This window comes from Fukomys damarensis, unplaced genomic scaffold (genome assembly GCF_012274545.1).
Source record: "Fukomys damarensis isolate Sample0158 unplaced genomic scaffold, DMR_v1.0_HiC HiC_scaffold_36, whole genome shotgun sequence".
Classification (NCBI taxonomy): domain Eukaryota; kingdom Metazoa; phylum Chordata; class Mammalia; order Rodentia; family Bathyergidae; genus Fukomys; species Fukomys damarensis.
Window position 1 is genome coordinate 39882973 of NW_022900948.1, and position 14121 is coordinate 39897093.

The 14121-nt window shown below is 41.7% G+C and overlaps 1 protein-coding gene across 1 annotated transcript in view; it reads right to left on the reverse strand.

Moving 5' to 3' along the window:
- Positions 1 to 14121, reverse strand: part of Psmb7 (proteasome 20S subunit beta 7) — a 58065-nt gene that overhangs the window by 36655 nt on the left and 7289 nt on the right. Inside the window, exon 5 of the mRNA XM_010613510.2 lies at positions 12491 to 12606. Coding sequence (XP_010611812.1) covers positions 12491 to 12606 — 116 coding nt within the window. The remainder of the gene's footprint in view (positions 1 to 12490; positions 12607 to 14121) is intronic.

Genomic DNA, 14121 nt, shown 5'->3' on the forward strand with positions numbered 1-14121 from the left:
TTTTTTTTTTTTTTTTTTTTTTTGGTACCAGGGATTGAGCTTGGGTCCTTGCGCTTGCTAGGCAGGCCACCAAACCGCTGAGCTAAATCCCCGGCTATACAATATTCTTATGTGCCTGAGTTTTTCACTGCGACCCATCACACTGTGAAGATTTCCACTTGGGGAGGCACACTGAGACTCAAAGGTCAGAAGACAGAACATTTCAGATTTCAGATGTTCACCTGTAGTTCAATTTGAACCTAACTTTTTCTGAAAGAATCCAATTTAGGACAAAATCTGAAATGTATCACAAAAATTTACCTGTACTATATGTACATATATACATAGATGTACATATGTACTACATGTATTAACTTTACCTGTGGTATGTTTAGTATATGTAGTATATGTGTAAAAACACCTGTATTAATATGACCTTGGGGAAGTTTTAAAAATGTTTTTATAGTTAAATACTTTGCAGTATCTTTTTTTTTTTTTTTTTTTTTTTTTTTTTTTATTTTTTTTGGTGCCAGGGATCGAACTCGGGTCCTTGCACTTGCGAAGCAGGCCACCGAACCGCTGAGGTAAATCCCCGGGCTTTATAGTTAAATACTAAATCAAAATTAGCAACTCTATGATCTGTGTTATTAGACATGCTAAAGATATACTAAAGACCGAGATAATTTTCTAAAACTTGTGCTGCCTAATCAAACTGTCAGAAAGGTCTGAATTGAGCAGACAGAAATTTGCTTTTTTTAACAGTATCTATACTCATCAACTCTTGGACTATGGAAGCAGAAAACATTTATTAAAGGTCCCCTAAGTCTTAGATCTTGAATTCAAATGTTAAGGGTGTCTTATTAAGGAAACTGAGACTAGTTTCAAGAATTTGCCAGGGTAACACAGTGGAGAAGCAGAGCCAAGATTTAACCCAGGCCCTGTGGTTCACAAGCTCATGTACCCTTCATTCCCAAGTGATGTCCCAGATGGTGCAGGCTCTGAGAACACAAAGCTGCATGGGATGGGGCACAGCTCCCAGGCTCCCTGGCTGTCTCCCTGGGGGCATCACTCCAAGCACCACAAGGCCGCCATGCTAGTTCACAAAGCAACCCTTCCAACACAAGGTGAGACTGCCTCAAAAACCATGCAGCACTACAGGCCTGACACCCTGGTTTCCTCCCCCACACAAAGGCGATGACAACAGTTTGCATCTTCCTCAAAGAAGGGCTGTGAGGACTGAACAAGTCAGAGTTGCCACATGCACAGCAAAATGCAGAGTCATAGTAAGAGTTCAATAAAATGTAGTGACTGTGTTGACGCTGAGACAACCTCCCCAGCAGCCATTTTACACACTCATTCTCTACAAGTCCCCTGGCTGCCAGCTTTAATGGGAACAGAAGTCTTCAACATCTCTTCTCTCAAAATCATGAAGTTTGGAGAGGCATCAGGAAATGGAATCCCACTGCTTTTCCCCAAATCAATTTAACCAGATCTTCATAGGAAAAACAAACCCCGCTCCTCCTGCTAAGGAGCAGTCCCTTTCAAGCAACCTAGGACCTGTTTGGCACTGTGGCCTGCCAAGGTGGAAGATGTATGCAGCGATAAAGGAGTCACCCACAGAACTTTCTCATCCATCAGTGTCAGCTCTATCTGACAGAGTGCTTACTCACACTTGCTCATTGTTAGCTGACTGGCCGCTCTTCCTGGAGAAATCTGGTGCTTTCCATAGGCCCATGGATGGGGGTCATTTTTCACTCCGATCCTGCTACAAGGCCTCATCTCCTGGTACTGGCGTTTGCTCTGGGGGCCAACGATGCCAACGTGTGAAGGGCTGATTTATGAATATAAAACAATGCTGTACCCAGGGACGGCGTTCAGCCACTAGAGAGCAGTGGAGTGCCTCTCACCGCTCAGGAAACCTGCTCCACAGACTAAATGGTTTAATCATATGCATGCATTTCATTATCCGTCTTGGCCAAAAGCTTAGAGGCGAGGCAAGCCAAGCAATCAGACTATCTTGCATCGCTTGCTGAAATCCAGATTTGTCCTTTGTCAGCATAAACAGTTTAATTTGATGTTTTCACTCCTGAGTAAGCACTGAGTATTACATTTAAACCCTCGTGAGGGGGAAGAATGCTTCCTTTTCATCAGCAAATGTACTTCAATATCAGAGCCTACCTTTCATTCCCAATGAATTAAAAATTATTCCATTAATATGCTTAAAAATATATTGTCAGTCAACATTTTTCAGTCAAAAACTAATTAAAAAAAAAAAAACTCAGTTGTTTTTCTAAATGTAATGTAATGTAGCCAGAGGAGTTAAATTTTACTCTAAGTAAATAATTTAAAAACACCACTTGGACAGGAATTTTTCTTATAATTGCAGCATCTTGTGGACCTGACAGGTCATAAACACTTATTCCTAAGAAAAGAATAACAGTCAGAAGGCATCCAAACCTAAAATGTAAAAGGTTCTATTTTATTAATGCATTTTATTACAATGCTACGAAGCATGGAGAGAAAACTGCTCTCTCAAAACAGAGGTGTCAACCTACCTCTCTGCTTTGGGGCTAAGATGAAGAATTAACATCACCTCCAGAGGTGCCGGCCCTTGCAGCACCCTACACAGGCAGGCCCACCAGGGATAGGGGCTCTCAGTGTACTGTGGTACATAGCCTGCACAGCCTGCTGCAAGAGGGTCTCTCAAAGGCACCCTTTCCTCTGGTCCCCCTGTTAAAGTAACTCCCCAAATTCTACAAACTCTATTCTACAGACATTTCCCAAGATTTCACGTCCCTTAGAATACTCAAGAACAAAAGAATAAGATATTTTAATAATTTATAAAGCATACCTAGTTTTAATTGTAAGCAAAGGTTTGCCTTGTCCCTAGAGCTTGTGTGTAAACAAGAAGAAACCCTACTTAGTTTTTAAAAGGCAGTTACATATACATGCTCATTTAATTCATCTATGGCCTAGATGGCATCAGCACCTTGTTAAATGGAAAAAAGCTTAAGTTCAGAGAAGTGAAGAAATCTACTCAAAGTCACACAGCTCATAATGGCAAAGTAGGAATATGAACCCCGATCTGGGTGTTCTAAAAACTACACAGCGAAAAGTCTTCTAATGCAAAAACTGACTTTCCTCTTAGTCTGACCAATAAGAGTATAAAAGATGAGCAAGTACTAGGTTAAGAAAGTATAAAGGCATTTTCTTTAGCAAGGTCAACTCAGATCCAATTCTGAAACAAGACCAGGTAAGAGGAAGTGGAATTTAAAGTGAAGAACTAAAAACTGTGAGCATTTCATACTCCTAACAAGAGCTTTTATTTGCTTGTAGACAGACTGAAGCCTGAACTCAAATCAGAAAAGAGGAAAATATCCCACACATTAATTCAATACTTCATTTTACCTACAAAAGATGTTCAATTTTTTTCCCCACAAAACCAAGAGCAAAGTACACTCTGCTTAGAATAGATTAGGAACTAGCAAGGACTGGCTGTATGTGTTCTCTGTAACAATTTAATGATTTAGAAGTAAATGTTTTCTTTCTTCCTAACATAATGGCACCATCTATTGGCTTAGTACCACCTTCGCAGCAACCAGGATGCAAAATGCATAATTCAACTTTCATGGCCTTTTGACTCCCAGTTGGTTTCTTCCTAGCACTCCACAGCAGCATAATTTTTAAGATACAAAATCTATGCATTGCACATTTTAAATCTTCTAAAAATGTAATTTATATGTACTAATCAAAGCAGGAGGAAGTGCCAGAGAAATTTTAATATAGAGAACTGCACATAGACAATGAAAATTAATAAAATACCATGCACCAAATATCTACTGTGTGTTACACAACAAAGATTTTTACAAATGGGTCCTCACTTCATTTCACGCCCTCCCCCCACGGCAGTTCCTCTAGCCACCCTTTACAGAAGAAATAATCAAGGCTCACAAACAAGACAATGAATTACGGACCTAGTATCTGAACCCAGACTGACCAGTCACAAGCCAGTGCCTCAAAAAGTGATGCCAAATATAGGAATACATATAGCAATACATATATGTAAAAATGCATAGACTCCCAGAGTGTATTCACATGACACAATGAGCCCAGCACCCCAATGACCTGTGATATTCTCAAAACCAAAAAGAAAAACAATCATCGCCACCATAACAAAAATCACATTAGCTTCATTTTACTTTTTTTTTTTCTTTTTTTTTTCCTTGTTTTGTTTTTTGAGACAGGGTCTCAACTATGTAGTTGAGACTGACCTGGAACTCACTATGTAGCCTAGGCTGTTCTCAAACTCACAGTGATCCTCCTGCCTCAGCCTCACGAGTGCTGGGATTACAGGCATGAGCCATCAGGCCCAGTTATTTTTTTCTTTTTTTTGAGACAGGGTCTCTCTATGTAGTTCAGGCTGGCCTTGAACTCACTATGTAGTCTAGGTTGGCCTCATGCTTGGGATGCTCCTCCTGCCTCAGGTTCCCAAGTGCTACAAGTCATGTGCCACCACTCCCGGCAGCTTCATTTTAGAAATAACAGATCTGAAGTTCCCAGAAGTTATGACGAGGCTCTGGTCGAGCAGAACTGCCACTAAAGCGAGACCTTTCACGGCTTCTCCTAGTGTTCAAAGTTATATCCCAGAAGGTTACGGAAAAGCCCATTCTGGGCGGACACTCTCTGGCTGTCTGGAAAAACCTTCCACTGGACTGAGGTTTCCTGGACCAACATAGTTTCTCCCTCGCACAGCCCTTGGCAGACAGACTCAGACACAACCCAGGTACCCAAAGCAATATATATTTTGATCACTCGACCCTGGCCCAAGTGAAGAAAAACAAATTTCCACAACACCACAGTTATGAAGTCTACACACAAGTCCTTCAAGAAGGCAATTTTACAGTGGTCCATGAACTAAATATGGCTGCTGTCTTAAGTGAAAATGAATATAGAAGAAACACTTGTCATCTTGATGTGTACTAATTGATCCAATGCAGGGTAACTTTCAAAATCAAGTCATGTTGGAGACATCAAAATGCCTACACAGGGCTGAAGATTTAGCTCAGTGGCGCTGCACCTGCCTGGCAATCCCAAGCTCCTAAATTCAATTCCTGGTACAAAAAAAAAAAAAGCCTACAGAAAGGTTGTGTTTTAGGGTACAAATATAGAGAAAACGGCAGGTCTAAATCTCTGTTGATGCGCCAACTTAATTCTAAGATTCTTTGGCCACAAGGTAAAAACATCCAGAATGTTTCCTCCTCTGTCCCACATCATAACTGCTCACAGGCCCTGTAAGCTGGGGCTTAGCAGGTGCTTTCCAGTAATTAGGAAAATGTGCATCCAGTTTATTTGGAGATAGAATTTTACCTGAATGGCCCTGGCAGTGACCCCAAATCTTCCCTAATGGTGCATACCAATGTTTATTCCTTAAGTTAGTATTTCTAAATTGTCCAAGGGCCTCATTTCCAGGAATGTCATGCTTGAAATTTTATTCATGTTAATTCTCCACGTGGATAAGCGAGCAAAATAAAAATTTTATATACCTTGCCAATGCTGCTACAAGGAACACTGCCAAACTAATAGCAAGATGGTCCCCAAGCTTCTCCTGACACTACTTCAGTTTGCCTAATAGAGAAAAGCTGGTAAGTTCAAAGAATGAGCTAATTAATCTGAGAATTTAAAGAGCCCACATTTTGTCTATAAAAAAATGACTGAACTCCTCTTCTTTTCTTAATAAAGAAAAGTCAAAGAAACCCACTCAGTTTTCAATATGTCTCTACCATAGGAAAAATTATTCTCTTAAAAGAAAAATAAGGAAATAAAACCTTAGAGTCCCCATTCTAACACATGCACTTCCCCGCCGTGTGACCTTGGCAAGAAACCTCTGGGAGCCTCAGTTTCCTTATCTGTAAGGCAAAGAAGACAGCAGCTACAGTACCATGTTGAAAAGATTAAATCAACGAAGTACCTCACAACAACAGCTGTTGCTGCAGCTGGATGATGCTATCACTATGGTCAACGTTATGTCCACTAAGAAGGCCTCAAGACAGGGCCACGGCACAGGAGCTGGATGCAATCATTCCCTGGGTGCACCCTCAGGAAGGCCAGTCCTCCAACATGCGGCTCCCAGATGCACTCAATGCAGAGTAGAGATGAGTAAGACAGGTGGCAGAGGAGAGTCAATGTAAATGAAGAGCAGCCTTCAGGCACCTGGCTGGCCGCCAGCACAGACCCTTGGGTAGACAAAATTTAGACACCCCTGTCTTGAGGGTGATTTGCAGCTTCCAGCTCTTATTGTTAGACATCTCAGAAAAAGAAAAAGTTAATCACAAAGTTTTTCTCTCATTTCTCATAATAAACTCATAATTTAAAACATGAGAAGTCAAATGAAATCTTCATTTTCTAACAAAAGCTATGCTTGTGGAAGGCCTCAATCCCACCGTGCATGTTAATGTTCTACAGGAGCATTTCATCTGTTGTTTGAGGTTTGGTATGTAGCTTGTCCAAAATAAGTAATATATTTTAAAACAATATCCATCAAACTTGGACAATCCTGGAGTTCTCTCCCAATACCCACTGCCCCAACCCTCAGAAGGAAGAAAGACAAAACAACAAAAATCAAAGGCAGATGAGGAAGAAAGGCAGCCCTGCACAGCTACTACCACAGCAAACAATGGCTAAAACTACAAGGGTGACAGAGACAAAGCCCAGGGCAATATAAACCGTATTTTACATTCTCTGTAAAGCGCTCCTCTCTACCACGGACTTACGTTGGAAAGAAACAGAAAATGAAAATCGTATTGTCTTTAGATCATAGAATGGTGAATAATTTTTTAAATTTCCTTTGATACTATAAAGCTGTTTCAGTAAATACTGTTTTAAACATTTAGGGTAAAAAATCTGTACAAAGAGTAATCAAAAACACACAAAAAAACAAATGTCCTCTGCAAATTTGGATATTTTTAGTGTTCTGAAACAAGGCTTAATAGCTTAATGAAATAACATCTGTAAGATGATAAAATCACTGCAGCTATATTGTACTGGGGCTTGCTTGAGAAGGAAGACAAGGGTTCAAATCCCAGCTTTGCTACTTTCAGGCTGAGTGATAAAAGCTAAACTGCTAAATCTCTTTAAGCAAGCTCCAGGTTCCTCATCAATAAAATAGCAATAACAGAATCCTTTGCAAGGAATGTTAACTGAAAATAATTTGACAGCACCCAGCGGACTCTGGCACAGAAACACTGCATAAATGTGCTTTAACTTTAAAATAACACCAAGCTTCAACAACAACTAAAAAAGGACCCACCACATAAACAATGTTTTGTGCTATTCTCCTAGAGCTAAACTGGGCCACGCAAACAGCACAATCTAAACCACTTTTACTCCAGGGAGACTGTGAACTGTTGGCTCTTGTTAAACTGCACTAAGATTGCTAACACTAATTTCAGACATTCTTTGGCATAAACAAGTTAGAGAAGCAGAAAATTAATTCACCATCAAATATTTACCAGGTCACAGGAGTCTGGGAGGAAAACACAGATCCCACTCTCGGGGCAAAGGAGGGACAAGGGCCAGGAAAACGGGAGTTCTGCCAAGGCTGGAGTTGTGGAATCAAGACCTGCCACACCAGCCACAACAGCCAGCAGGGAGTGGCTTCAGGCCTAGACCTCAGCCACAAGGGATACTCCAGGCAGAAAAGCCACATCTGACAGGTAGCTGGCAGCAGGAGCTATACAAATCGGTTTGGGGGAGGGCAAGGGACTATGGCCGCAGAGACCCAGGGTACAAGTGGAGGTGAAAGAGAAAATGAGATGGGGCAAGGGGTTTAAAGCCCAACTGGAAAGGCAGGTGGCCCAGGTGGTACAGTCACTGAAACACTGCAGCAAAGAGTCAGTGGAAAGCTGCTGGCACTGAGGAAGACGCAAAACCGCTGCTGGGGACCCAGGACCCAGCCTGGAGGCTGGCTGGTTGCGGAGCACTCTATAATGACAGGAGCCACCTCTCAACAATTTTGGCCAGGAAGTAACCTTCCTCCCTGCCCCCACTTCCCTCATGCCAATGCAGCCCTGCACAGCTACTATCACAGTGAACAATGGCTAAAAGAAACTACAGGAGTGACAGAGACAAAGCCCAGGGCAGTATAAACTGTATTTTAAATTCTCTGTAAAGCACTCCTCTCCACAAGGGACTTAGATTGGAAAGAAACTGAAAATGAAAGCCAGCTCTCTCTAACAAGCAAATCTCATCCTTATCATTGCCTGGCCCAAAACTTTGGCTAGGAAGCCCCAGGACAAAATCACAACAGCTCGGCCTGCAGCAGCTGGACCCTGTCCGGCCTTGTTTTCCAGCTGCACCTCAGTTCTACTCTCACACCATCCACCTGTCTTCATCCCCGCCCCAGCTTTGCCTCTGCTGGTGCCCCTACCTGGAACCCTTGGCCCCACCTCGCACTGCTCCTGCCTTGCCCTGCAGCTGATGCCAGAAACTCAACAGGGCAGGGGGTGGGGCGGCAGATTCCTACTCAACAGTCAGGTCTCGGGTTCAGTGCTACTTCTTCCTATTTTTCCCTGATCAGATGCAAAAATACTCAATGCTAGTGAGGCAGCACAATGCACCCTTGTATTCTCTGGGTGGAGAGTAAACTGGTGCCATCTTTTTGGAGGACAATCTGGCAACAGCTCTCAAAAGGTAAAAATGCACTGTATGGCTTGCCATCTGTCACTTCTGAGGGAGGCCCAGCAGCTGTGCTTCCTTCCTATGCCTGTGGAACTCATGCCTATGCCTGCCCCTGCCTCTAACCCCTGCCCCTGAGTGGGAGGCTGAGCTCACCAACCAGAAGCACTCAGCCTTTCCAGGAATGAGAGCTCTTGGGCAGTGGGAGACCAGAGACACGAAAGCAACCTAACCCAGAAATTTCACTAGTAGGAATGTATCTCAGTGTATTTCTACAAATAGATGAAGACATATTTGCCATAAAGCTCTGAGAACCAAAATACCCATCACTAGGAGATTCAGTCAGTAAAGCATGCTACAAACATATAAAACAATTACATGTACCTGCCATTACATAAATAATTTGGATCTACATACACTGATATAAAAACCTCTTCAAAACATACTCATCCTAAGGGAGGAACCTGCCATGTAGCATGACTTCATTTATGTGTTTTTAAGAGGGACAGACATGTATGAAGAGATGAGAGGCCAGGCATGGTGGTATATGCCTATAATCCCAGCACTAGGGAGGCTGAGACAGGAGGATTGCATGAGTTTGAGGTCAACCTGGGCTAAATAGTGCAAGCTGGCCTACATGGCAAGACGCTGTCTCAAAAGAGGAGAGAAAGGAGAGGGAGGGGAGGGGAGGACAGAAGAAAAATGGAAAAAAGGGAAGGGAAATCGCAAAGACAGGGAAATAGAAAGTTTTATTATAAAACATTTTTGGGCAGGAGACACAAACCACCTGCAACAGAGGTGACTGTAGAGAAAGGATATGAGACAGGCTATTTTTTTATACAGTACTTCATCCCTCCAATATTTTGTCTTGCTCATAAAGTACAGTGGTACCTCAGCTCACAAACTTATTTTATGACTCGGGGAAGATGGCTGCAGTTGTGTTTGTCACCCAATATGGAGTTTGTGAATGGAAGTAAAATTCTGTCAAATGCTTTTGTTTGGGAACCAGTCTGTGAACAAAAGCATTTGGGAACTGAGGTATTACTGTCATTTCGATGTTTAAAAATGCTCTGACTGGGGGTGTGGCTCAGTATAGCACTTGTCTAGTACACACAAGGCCCTGGGTTAGATCTCCAGCATCAAAAAGAGAAAGAAAATGTTTTAAGTCATCTGCTCAGAAAAGATGTCCCCAGCATCTACTGTGCACACACTCCTCCCTATGATTCTTTCCTACTACTGTTCTCCTCCAGGGTACTTATCCCAGTGCATTCTTTTAGATTTATGTGCAACTAATGACTGGCTGCCCCGTGGGGCCACAGGCTCTCAGGCGGCATCATGCTGAATGCTGTCTTCGCAGCGCCTAGCACAGTGCCCAGCACTAGCGGTGGTAAATAAGTATCTGCTAAGTGAATGAAAAGATCTTACTCCCCTCTTTAAGACTGCTCAAGTGAAGTGAAGCCATTCCTGACTTCTTCCAGTTAAAAGTGCCCTTTTCTGCCAGGAGGGGGACCCCTGGCCTGTATACATCACGTCCTCGTGGGCATCTACCTCTGCCTCCCTGTTAGACTATGACTGTCACGAAGACAAAGACCCTCACATTAATCCGCATTGCCCAATACAGGGCGCCTCCTTGCAGAAACCACTTGCTAAACCGTCGAAGAATGACCAACAAACATACAAAATCTCAAACAACTACCAGCATATTAAATCAGCTGTCACTGCTGTGTTTCACTCTTCTTAATCCTGTCTTTTAGGAGAGCAAGAGTTGACTATGTGAAGTGGTTCTAAACAGAAGTGCTCTATAAACTCAGAGCTGTGGACTCATCACCTGCAACTCAAACTGGACTTGGAGAGGCACAAGGTGACCATGCACCGGTACCAGGCAAAGAGGGCTGCAGAGGTGAAACCAGCAGACACATCTGTGTCTACTCACTCTGAACGACTTTTCCTAAATTCATTGTAAGCTCATCAGACAAATTACTACAGTTCAAAAGCAAAAGAAACCCAATTTTCCTATTTTAAAAATGAAACTGCTTTGTATCAATGTCAGATTTCCTGAAACTGATGACTTTACTGAGATGACAGAAGAGAACATCCTGAAAGATTCAGATGTGGGAGTTATGATGTCTGTTATTCTCAAATGGTTTCATAAAAAAAATAATGCCACATACCATATGTGTAAAAGATTATGTAGTAAAATGTTAACAACTGATAAATCCTAGTAGAGGGAATAAAAAATTCATTGTGTTACTTTCTGCAAGTTTGAAATTTTTCAAATAAAAAAATAGAATTACTTAATAGGTTATTCTTTTACTACCACTTAAAGGTATTAAATGGGGACAAATAAAAACAATGGCAATAAATGGAAACTTTAATGTAAATAAAAAAACATTTGAATAAAGCAATTCAGAGAAATTTCTAAATTACCTGAAATATCTCCACTTTAAAATAATTACAAAGACCCATCCATATGGTATGTAAGAGTAAATCACTCTCCCTGACAAATAGGTAACATCTGTTGTAGAACCCTTAGAAGAAGCTAGGATAACACAATGGTATAGAAAGTCTCAAACTGGCAATTTCCAACTATTCAAGGAAGCAATCCTCCCAGCTTGAGGCAAGACACCAAGACAAAAACATAAGTGGTGAACAACAGCTAGAAAAACACCAGCTACACATGACTGTTGTATTTCTCAAACCATACAATTTGATTCATTAGAATCTGAAAATCCTAATTCCTCTAAATTTTCACTTTCTTTTTAAGCCAGGCACAGTGGTGTACACCTGTAATCCCAATTATATGGGAGGCTGAAGCAAGAAGATTTCAAGTTCAAGGTCACCCCAAACAATATGGCAAAACTGCATCTTAAAAAAAAATTTTTTTTTGTCATGAAAAAAACTCTCCTTGCCAGGTGTGGCTGCACACACCTGTAATCCTAGCACTTGGCAAACTGAGGCAGGATTGCCAGAGTTTAAGGCCAGCCTGAGATATGTAGTGAGTTGGAGGCCAGCCCAAACTACGCAGTGAAAGCCTGTCTGAAAAAACAAAAACAAATCCCCCAAAATTTCTCAAATAGAAATTAGTGCTAAAATACAAGCATAAAAAGCTGACGGTGAAAAAAGGTTTACTGCTGTTTATAGGCGAGGTACTACAGCAGATGGTTTATATGTTTCTAACCATTACAACCTGGTGTGTAGGTATTGTTGACAACATTTCACAGGTGAGGAAATTAAGGTTCAGGAAAGAACAAACAACCACTATGCCTCAGAGATTAAAAGGTAAAGTGGGGGACCCAGTCACTCTAGTTTAAAAAAACCTCTTTGCATGTACCAGGCACCGTCAGAGGTGCAGCATCCACTCCACCTTTCCAATTTAACTCTGCTATCTGCCACCTGCCTTCCTTCTGCCGACCACTCCCAAGTCCCCTAATCCTGTTTGAATTTTTTAACTTTTTGTTTCAGATCACTGTACATTCATGCACTGATATAAACAGAGTTCCCCTTGACCCAGTTTCCCCCAAAGGTATATCTCACATAACTTGAGCACCTAATTTCTTTTCTTGTTCCTAGTAGTTATCACTTTCTAACACTAATACTATTAATATACTTTTAAGTGTTTATTGTTTACTCCCACTGAAGACTCCTCACAGGCAGGAATCTTTATCTAGTTTTTTGTTCACTGCTATATCCCAAGTGTAATCCACAGTGGGCACCCATTAAATATTTGATGAGTGAATTAAAGAATTGTAACGCACTGCCTCCTTCAACAGGAAGACCAACCCTCAGGGGATCAACTTGGTAAAAAGGATTCTGAAACACAGGGAAACATTGCACTCACCCATGGTGACATAAGGCAACTTATCAGTTGATCCATGAGGATAGATGCTGTAGAGGTGAGGTCCGGTAACATCTATGCCCCCTAAAACTAGGGCCGCGCCAATGTAACCTTGATACCTGGTGATCAGAATGTGCATAAGAAAACAACATGAATCAACACAGCATCACAGCAAAAGCTGCACGAGAAGTCAAACAGCAAAAGGCTTCACTGTTTCATTAAAGGTTTATTATTTTACTGGGAATTGAAGGGCGAAGGCAAGTAACATTGAGAGGAACATCTATAATGAGTCACCATAAACGGTAAACTGTGAGGTGCGCCACATACCTCATTTTAGCTCAGCTCACAGCCTCCTTTCAGAGAGGGCACTATCATTCCCACTAGGGAAAGAGAACTATGCCAGAGACATTAAGTAGTTGCTGTGTCTCAGAGCCAAGGCTGGATTACTCCAAAAATCATCGGCACTTTGCTCATCACACCTCTGCCCAGCGGATAAGCGACCTCCAGCGTTAACAATGAGGAGTTGCTAAGCTCAGCCACTCAGATGGTCTAAGAAACCACCTCATCACAGCCTTGACAGAAAAGAGGCTTCCATCTAAACACCTTTTCCTTTGAGTACTTCCACTAAATTATAATCACAGAGCTTATATTGAGTAAAGGTGAAACATTTCATCATTCAGGACATGAATAATTCTATGATAATAAAACAACTGCCACCATCCACCAGATAAAGCTCCACCTCTTCAGGAATATTGCCACAATGCATCTTTCACCCCACCTCAAGGTAAATGCACATGTTCCTTTGGACTTTCTTCCTGGTTGGTTTACCATTTCTATACATATTCCTTTCATGCATTTGATGCTGTTTTTTACCACTGGAATTGCTGTGCTAGATAAACACAATGGATTTAAAATTCTCCACTGTGAACCTTATAGCTCTTTAAGAAAAAAAAACAGGGCTGGGGATTTAGCTCAGTGGTTCCCCACCCCCTGCCTTGCAAGCACAAGGACCTGAGTTCGATCCCTGGTACCAAAAAAAGAAAAGAAAAATGAAACCGATATATGCTGAACTTGCCATGTACCATATCCATAAAAACTGAAACCAATAAACACAAGACCAAAATCATAATTTTTAGGCTGTCTGAGAAATAGGTATACATCAAGGAGCTCTCTTAGTAAACAGAAGTCAAGTCCCAGAGCTCCCTGGTCCCTTGATTACCAAACTGTTATTTCAAAAAGAATTTTTCATTTTTAAGTGAAAAAACTCAACAACAGAGAAGGATTTTAGAAGCAACCTAAAGAGGGAACAAAGGTTCAGATAGAGGAAATTTATAATTGGTCTAAAGCCACATGAGGGTGAAGACTGGAGCCTAGGACCCTGAGGCAGAAGTCAAGAGCATGCGGACAGACCACCCCCAACCAATCCAGCACCTCTCCCACTGTCTACTGAGTAGGGTGTTTAACAAAGTCAGTAATCAGCCAGTTCCTTTCCACACTAAAATATAACCTGCTCGATGCCTTTAAAAGAATCTTAACAGGGCCAGGGGAGTAGCTCAGTGTTGCTGCCACCTGCCTCATAAGCACAAGGTCCTGAGTTCAATCCCTGGAACCAAAAAAAAAAAAAAAAAAAAAAA